At 39.2% G+C, this 8,980-nt stretch overlaps 1 protein-coding gene across 1 annotated transcript; it reads right to left on the minus strand.

The window, feature by feature from the left end:
• Positions 1-3,272: 3,272 nt before the first annotated feature.
• On the minus strand, positions 3,273-4,128 carry LOC126016466 (B-cell CLL/lymphoma 7 protein family member C-like). The gene has a single exon (XM_049779038.1). The coding sequence runs from the start codon at positions 4,017-4,019 to the stop codon at positions 3,372-3,374; it is 648 nt and encodes a 215-aa protein (XP_049634995.1). The 5' UTR covers positions 4,020-4,128; the 3' UTR covers positions 3,273-3,371.
• Between the last annotated feature and the right edge of the window lie 4,852 nt (positions 4,129-8,980).

An 8,980-nucleotide genomic window follows, 5' to 3' on the forward strand; every position in this document is an offset into this window, starting at 1 on the left:
TATAATAGACCACAGACAATTAATAAAATGTGTTTCTGAGTTTTATGAGTTGCTATAGCCAATTACCCTAACTCAACTGGCCTGAGGGAAGGAATCATTTATTTATATCTAGTCAGTCAGAAGCACTGGAAATAACCTGGTCTCAGGCAGTTGGAGTGTAAATATGTGGTTGGTGTGGGGGTGGAAGTGACGGATCCTGGAAGAGCCCTCTCACTGTGGAAACTAACCTGTTTGTCAGAAGATAGTAGAATTATATTTCAACTCATTCAACATGTAGATTAATTCCATGCTGCTCTCTGAAAATTATTTGGTGTGGCGAAGTCCTCTCCCTCACTGCCCTATTCCCATACATAGTTGAATTTGGGCTCAGAAATTCTATACAAGTGTCTTGTATAAACTCATCTCTCAGATTTCATGTTATATGTAGGGTTTTTAAACATTTTTTTTAAAAGCTGAAATTCTAGATTTCTGAACCACAGAGAAAAATATCCAAAAGCTAGGAGCATAATTGCTACCCTGTAGAGTAGATCTACACAGCAATTACATCTTACTTCTTCCACTATAAACAGTTTTTCTGATCCAAGGGGCTGTGGGAATGTGGGTCATCTTACAGAACAGTCCTTTCAGTATCACTTAACACGGAACACAACTTGCTTTGTTGTAGAATCCTATCTATAATTGCAAAGGCTGTTTTGTTGCAAAAAGACATATTTCCAAGCTGACCCAATGTCATTATTTAGAAATAACCTATTATTTTCCTTTATTTTCTTGTTGAGTAAGTCTCCAGTTGTTTAGAGTAGCCTGGCAAAGAGTGGTTAGCAGGAACTTTCAGTGCATTAAAAAAAAATCCATTCAGAAAGTTCAGTGAAAAGGGGAAAAAAAGTAAGAACCCAGGAGCATTTGGCAAAATGCCACAGGCTTGTTCAGAACTTGCTTATTAAACCTCAGACCCAGTTAGCAACAAGTTCTCATTTAGGTGAATAAGGAATGTTCTCTAAGGTGCCTTCTGGCTCTCAATTTCTCTGATTTAAAGGGAACAGGGTTTTCTTAAAAGAGAGCAAGCATTTTAATGATAGGAGCAGTGAATCTGAACCCTTAAGCTCTTCTTCAGAAATTCATTTCAAGGGTCTGATTTCTGCTTTCAGTATTCATCAAAGCCCAAGCTTGGGCTTACACTGTGGAGGCAAGCATCTCGAGATATGCACCTTGTGTGATGTGCACTGTCAAAGCAATGTGCGTTTTTAACCCCAGTTCACAGTATTGAGGTAGCTCCACAGGAAATGACTTCCTGAGCTGCTCTAATGTTCTCGAGCCTCTTTGCCCCAGCCTAGTTGTAAGGAATGAAATACAATGTTCTTTGAATTTTCATTTTCACTTTCATTAGAATTTGTATTTGTCCTTTGAAAAGGTACCATACATAACATTTTACGTCCTTTCTGCATCGAGTTCTTATCCAGAGTAATCATTTCTTTTTTTTTAACCTCCCTCATAATTAGTAATGTTGAGCTTTTTTTTAAAAAAAAAAAAAAAGACACCTGTTTTTTTTAGCCATCTGTATTTCTTTTTTTTTAAAAATAATATCTTTATTTAAATACTGTGTTTACAAACATGATTGTAGTTGGGGTTTCAGTCATAAAAAGAATACCCCCCTTCACCAGTGCAGAGTAATCATTTCTAACTATTAATGTCATGAAGGTTCCTTCTTTGTCCTAATCCCACCCCTGCCCACTCCCTGTTCTTTGTGGTAAGCTTCCTACTAGGAATTAATCCTCTTTGCCCTTGTTTCTATTGTTTTGGGGTATTATTCTTACACTGTTTCTCTTGGATTTTTTTATATGACACATTGGTGGGATCATTATATGTCTGTCCCTCTCCCTCTGAATCATTTCACCGAGCATGATATTCCCCATGTCTAGTCATGTATGAGCAAATTTCATTTCATGGAAATGTTTTTTATCAAGATTGATAAATTCTAAAGTTACACTAATATATAAAAATAGCAGTTGATATGACATCTTGCATATAGTATGATATGCTTTAGACTAGGTTAGGGGTGAATATAATAAATAGTCAGAAGTTTCATACTAGTGTTTGTATGGAAAAGACAAGGCCAGTGCTGTGAACAACCATGAGAAGATTCTCAGCAGAGAGAACACAGTTCCACAGAAGAGATTCTGTGTGGCTCTGGTGCCAGATAGGAGATGAAAATCAAGGAAATTAGGTAGAGATAAGAGTCTGACATGAAAGATCTGGAGTCTAGTTCTCATGCCTTGGCTTTGGGCAGAAGGGATTTGGGCAGAATTCAGACCTGAGAAGACTGACAAATAAATATCAAGGGAAATTTAAGGAACAATGAGAAAGTAATGCAGGATTCCCTGTTTAAAGACAGTAAATACGAGAAGCAACACTGAGGCTCAGTTTCTCAAAGACCAAAGAACTAGGCCAAGATTCTGAGAGAACCAACATTAGCTGACCTGCTAATGAGACTCTTGAGTTCTTAGTTCCTGAGACCTTGACCAAGCCACAAGCATGTACACTGATAGAAAAATGATCTGACTGTTGGAGATAAAGGTCTGCAGGGTAAGCAGGCCTACATTTTGACAGTGTTACTTCTCAATTGTAACAATGTGAAATACACTTTATTTTTTTACTTTTCTAGTTCAGTGATGTAAGAACCACACACACACACACACACACACACACACACACACACACACACAAATAAAATAAGATACTTTAACAAGCAACATAAGAAGATATCATTACACAGTTTCTTTTCTTTTTCTTAATAATTTTTACACAGGGCCAGAACAATAACACAGCTGCAGGGCTTTTGCCTTGCATGCTGCCAACCTAGTATGGGCCTGGGTTCGATTCTCAGCATCCCATATGGTCCCAAGCTTGCCAGGAGTAATTTCTGAGCACATAGCCAGGAGTAACCCCTGAGCAATGCCTGGTGTGGACCAAGAACAAAACAAAAATAATAATAATTTAAACACAATGAAATTATAGTTAGTTATGCTGAGTTTCTAGCTGCATTTCTGACATACAGTCCCTTCACCAGTGTCCACTTCCCTCTACAAATTCCCCCAAGTCCCATTTTCTTCACAACAACCTGTTTCTATGAGATACTGTTTTGTTTTTGTTTTAATTATTTTGTATTGTGTTGCAGAAGGGTTTTATACATTACATTTTGTCCCCTTTCAACACCAACCCTTCCTCAAAGTTAAACACTTCCTTTATCACAAACATTGCCCCGTCCTATCCTCTAATTCTTTTTTTTTTTTTTTTTTTTTTATAAAAGGGTCTTTATTCGTAAAAAGCCAAAGGGGCCCCAGGGGTGACAGGACAAGCAGGCGGCTTCTCAGGGGTCAGGGGCATTTGGGCAGATGCGCTTGAATGGGGGGGGCGCCCTCCGAGTCCTCTGTGTCACCCTGGGCTGCCTCAGGGACAGGTGGCACTGGCTCAAAGACGGGGTAAGCTTCAGGGGCCTCAGCCTCCAGCAATTTTGGAACTGGCTCCTCCTTGGTCAGCATTGGGGGTTCATCAGTGCTTCCTGCAGTTACACCCCCAGGATCTCTCTCCTGACCCAGCTGTGGAGGCTGAGCTTCCTCTGGGACCCCTTCCGGTGGTCCAGCAGGTGACACAGGACGGCTGGGCTGGGGGGTGCCCCCAGGGCTGGGCTCAGTTCCCTTCTGCAAGGAGCCTTCCGAATGGAAACTCTGGTTACTGTTCTCATCATTGAGATCGAGCAGGATAAGCGGGCCACCTCCGCGGGGACTGGCGCCCCTGCCCCTCCGCTCCCGGCCCCGGGATCGCTCTGACCCACCACCTGCCCGCCGGCGCTCCTCTTCCTGGGGGTCCACCACTGGCACCCACTTGAAGATCCGAAGGGAAGTGTCACCCACGGTTACCCAGCGCTTCTCCCATCGCCGGACCTTCTCGATGGTCGCCATCACCTTCTTGATGTCATCCTTGGCCCGGCTCCGGGTCTCGGCCCGCACGGTCCGGCCGGCCATGCTGGCGGGGCTGGGGCCGAGGCCGAGCCCGCGGCTGGGCCGCCTCCCGTCCGGCGGGCTCAGGCTCGGAGCCAGGCCGGGCCCTGCGCTCTCGGCCCGCGTCCCTCGGGGAGTTCCTATCCTCTAATTCTTTTAAGTGGTGTGTTTACTATTGAAATCCATTTTTCATGTTCTTTATTTTTATTGCCTTTGAATATTCATTATTTCACCATTATGTTTATTTATATTATGTTTATGTAGTCCATCATATTATTATGTATTTCATCATTATGTTTCTTTTTATTCCACATATAAGAGACCATTCTGCCATTATACAATTTCTTATGTAACACATTTAGTTTACCTTGTGAATTTTAGCAAAAGCCAAGTAGTGATACAAAAATGAATGAGTTAATAAGAAGAAAGAGTAGGTGTTGACAAAGCAGGATGAATGTGAAATGTTAAGTGATGTGTATCAGATAAAAGCCAGAATATTGAGGCAAAGATGTAGCCCCATTATGTCAAAAAAACAATTTACTTATCTTTAATATTTTCAATCAATGTAAGACAAAAACTTGAGAGAATGAAAAATGACTCCTAATGAAAAATAGCCAGGCAGACTAAACCAGCCAGAAACCTCTGGAATTAGCAAAATGCTTTATGCATCCTTTGAATAGAATATCATCCTTTCAATCTGACTCATCCGCTCACAAGCAATATGTGATCAAATACAATTATTGCCCAGAAAATCTCAAACTTATGGGTCTCCTTAGGGACAGAAATGCTGTGTCTAACTATGTACATATCCAGTGACTATTTATTGAGTTAGAAGAATGATGATGATGGGGTTGGATCTGTATCACAGCAGGTTCAGTCCCTGGTATGCCATAAGGACACTAAGCCTACCAGTAGTATTCCTTAAGCACAGAGAGAGGAGTAAGCACTGAGCACTGATAGGTATGATCCCCAAACAAAATTTTTTATTATATATTATATTTATTAATACATAATAATTATTAATATTATTATATTGAGACTATATTACTCTGAAAGATCAGGAGCTGCTTGATAGATGTCAGAAGAATTTTAGGTGGTCTACTTCTGTACTATTGATGAGAACTTTTTCTTGTTTTTGCTTACTGGAGTAAAATAAGGGTCTTTTGTGGGTCATACTTACTAGGATGATATATGCTGTAGCAATGTTCTATCTTTTAAATATTATATTGTTTACGGACCACACATAAAAATTTATGGTCTCATTCTCTTAGTATTCTTTCTAACAGTATATTTACCTGATAGCCATTTTTAAGTATAACTCCTCCTGAGCTATTTTTGTGTGTCTCTTTTATCTTTTACTTGACAACTGAATACTTCAAAAATGTCTTTATTCAACTTGGAGCACTTCTGCTTTAATTTTCCATTTAAAAAAAATGTCAGCAAATTAACATCAATTTATATATGCTAGTATGTTCTCAGCTTTTTAGACATTTATGTCATCCTTGCAAAGGTGTTCTTTTTTATCTCACTCATATTTAAGATTTTACTGTACTCGATCACTTAATCTAGACTTCTCATCCCATTTAAATGATTTGCTGGGCAGTCAGACCTGTGGTTTTGTCAAAAGAGGTTCAGATTGAAAATCTTGAAGCTATGTAGCCAAAGAGGCATGAATCACTCTGTTTTGTCTATAATTCTGTCTTAGTTGGTAAGTGAATTCCATTTGAAATAAATGCATTGGCAATGCGCTCAGCCTGCTAGACAGTAAAAAGACAGAGGTGAAGAGATATTGAAGGTATTCTGCCCCAGTCTCCATTCACCCCAGTAATGTGTTCAATTGGATGGAATCTTGAACTACACAGGAAGCCAGAGTAAACTCAAGATTTTTGTAAGAACTTCAGAGCCTCTGTTAATTAAGTAGACATTTCTCAATGTTCCGCAAATTTATTGGCTTAAAATAACAAATATTTCTTATCAATTCCAGAGACTAGAGTTTCAAAAAATGATTTTACTAGGCCAAAACTAAGTTCTAGCAAGACTTGATTGATAGGAAAACTAATTCCTTTGCCTTTCTCATCTTATGGAGCTGTATTCCTTGCATTGTGGCTCTAGTCTCCTATTCTATCTTCAAATATAGCAGGCTGAATTTACTTTATTGGTTATATTAGCTTCTTGCTATCAAATATTCTTCTGTCCCTCTCTAATTAGGACTCTGTAATTGCATTTAAGAATAATTCAGATATTGAGGATAACTCCCATTGAAATTCATAAGTGTATCTGAAAAGTTTCCTTCACCATCTGAAATAAGAAACACAAGTTACCAGGCTTGGAAAATATGTGGTTTGGGAACTGTTGTTCAATGTATCACAGCATATTATCTTTCTTTCCCATTTTCAATCTTGTTTCTACTACATACATGTTGTTTGTGTTTCCCAGCCTTTATGTCTTAGTAATAAAGCTTTGTGTTATTCTGTGGAGCCCTGGGTTCTGAACAAGGAGGGATTCCATTTTATAAGGATCACATGGTATAAGCCACGTGCTATGTTTCCTCAAGCCTATTTCCATTAACAGCTCCCCAAGCTATCTGGCCATACCTGGTAGCCTATTAGGGAAGGACACAGGGAGCTGTAGATCGGTACCCCTAGACAACAGCCAATTATTTTAAAGATCATCAAAAAACTAGAACCTACCTATATTCCTTACCTATATAATCCTATTCATGACCTTGAAAGGGGTTCGTCTCCTTCTCAAGATGTCCCTGACAAGTCAATTTTGAGGCTCTGTTGGTAGACAGATTAAAATTTTGTTCAGCTTTACTCCAATTGTGTGTGGTCTCCTCCTTCGATTTTTTACCCTAATAATCCTTATTGATTCTTATTTTCATTCATTCCCTTTCCAGTTAGAGTTGAACCAGAAGATGCAATAATCAGAAAAGTCACAGATTTGACACATATATTAAAGTGACTAAAAACTTGAGGGTCTGCAATTTAGACCCCAGGTGATTAGACGCCGATCGTCCAGCCTGGAACCCTGTATTCCAGGCATAGAAACGACACAGTTCACAACAGCTTCATGAACCAAATCCCATCTGGGACATCCTTAATACTGCTCAAACACCAACATGGCCCAGCTCTAATATGATATCCTGACAACGAGGAAATTAGGAACAACCTGACATAAGACCAGGTTATCTTACCTCACCAGCTAACGATAAGACAAAATCAGGAGACTTGTCATCCTTTGGTCTGTGCAAAAGCCAAGATGGTGAGCTACAGATGAATGGCTGATAGAACTATGGCCGGGCAGTATGTATCCTGGGACCAATAAAAAAGCCCCAGTCTAGGGTTTGATCTACGACCTGCACAACAACCATGATCTCTAATTCCAGAGGTCTGACTGAGACAGTAGCAACTGAATGGGTCTCCTGGTAACATAACGAAAGACGCTATCCCAGGCTCCATCCTAGGATCAGCGCAAGGACCAAGACCACCAACCACAAAAGAAGGATTAAAATGACACTAGGGGAACAGAATTTCTAGAACCACAAAGAAAGACTTCACCATAAGTTCCATCCTTGACCTGTGCAGAGACTGAGATCTCTAGATACAGAGACCTGACTTTATCACCCAGGACGGAGCAGAAGTCTCCATACATTGCAAAAGCACCAACGGGAGAGAAAATGAACTAGAAAGGACTCTATAGTTAATCCCATGACAATATACTCCAAGAATGGAGAAACCCTGTATCTCTTAGGCCAAGGGAATTCTTTTTCGAATGACCCCAATGTTTACTGTGCCTATGCAAGAGGGGAAAAAAAATAAAAAAAGAGACAAAAAGTACAAAATAATCTTTTTTTTTTATTCTATCTAGTTTTTATCTATTTCTTTGATTCGGTGTGAATATTGAACTGGTTGTACCCATTTTTATTTATTTATTTTTATTTCTTCTTTTCTCTTCTTCCGTTTTGTGCTCTGTCATGCTTTTTATCTTAAGACCATGGCAAGTATGTGGTGCCTACATTTATTGATGTAGTGCCCATTGGATATTTTATTGAATACTTCTTTTTATACTGTTGTGGTGTTTCACCTTCTTTTTCCCCTTCGTCTCTCCAACCGAGGATGAGAGCCTCTAGTCTAGAAGGACTCTGCAATTTTCGGCATATTTGATTTTTACCCCATCTTATTACTTTTTTCTTCTTCAAACAAAACCACATAACTTTAACTACCTAGTCCCGCCTCCCAATTAGAGGGGTATACAATGGAGGTACCATGACCAAACAGTTGTAAGATCACTAAGTAGTTAGGTAGGCACAGAGAGGACCACCCATTCTAGCAGCCCCGGGGGTGAGAGTGGAGGCTATAGGAGGCAGGATGGGAACAGGGGTGGGAATTCCCCTGACTCAATGTTAATATGTACCTAAAATATTACTGAGAACGATATGTAAGCCACTATGATTAAAATAAAAAAAAAGAATAAAAGAAAATATATATCATCCTAAATACTCTAGACATTAATAAATATATTAGATATTAAAAAAAAACTTGAGGGTCTGGAGCAAAAATAATACAGTGGTTGGGTGTTTACTTGGTATGTGCTAAACTGGATTCAATCCCTAGCACCCCAAGCACACGAGGAGAGACTCAAGCATAGAGCAAGGAGTGAGCCCTGATCACCACATGGTGTGCTACCCACAAATAATTAAAGATGATGAGGACTGATATATAAAAATATATAATAGAAAAGGAAAATAATATACAAGATCTATGGAAAATGTAAGCAGAGAGATAAGAGCTATAAGAAATGGTAAAAAGTATATTCCAAAAAATTATAGCAGATTAAAAATACATTTAATGAACTTATTAATAGAATGGACATGTAAGAAAAGAACCAGCGACCCTGCATAAAGTCAATAAAAACTTCCTTAAGTGAAATAAAAGACAAATTAAAAATAAAAAATAGAGCATAGCATTCAAGACTTAATATAA

Source organism: Suncus etruscus, chromosome 8, assembly GCF_024139225.1.
Source record: "Suncus etruscus isolate mSunEtr1 chromosome 8, mSunEtr1.pri.cur, whole genome shotgun sequence".
Lineage (NCBI taxonomy): Eukaryota > Metazoa > Chordata > Mammalia > Eulipotyphla > Soricidae > Suncus > Suncus etruscus.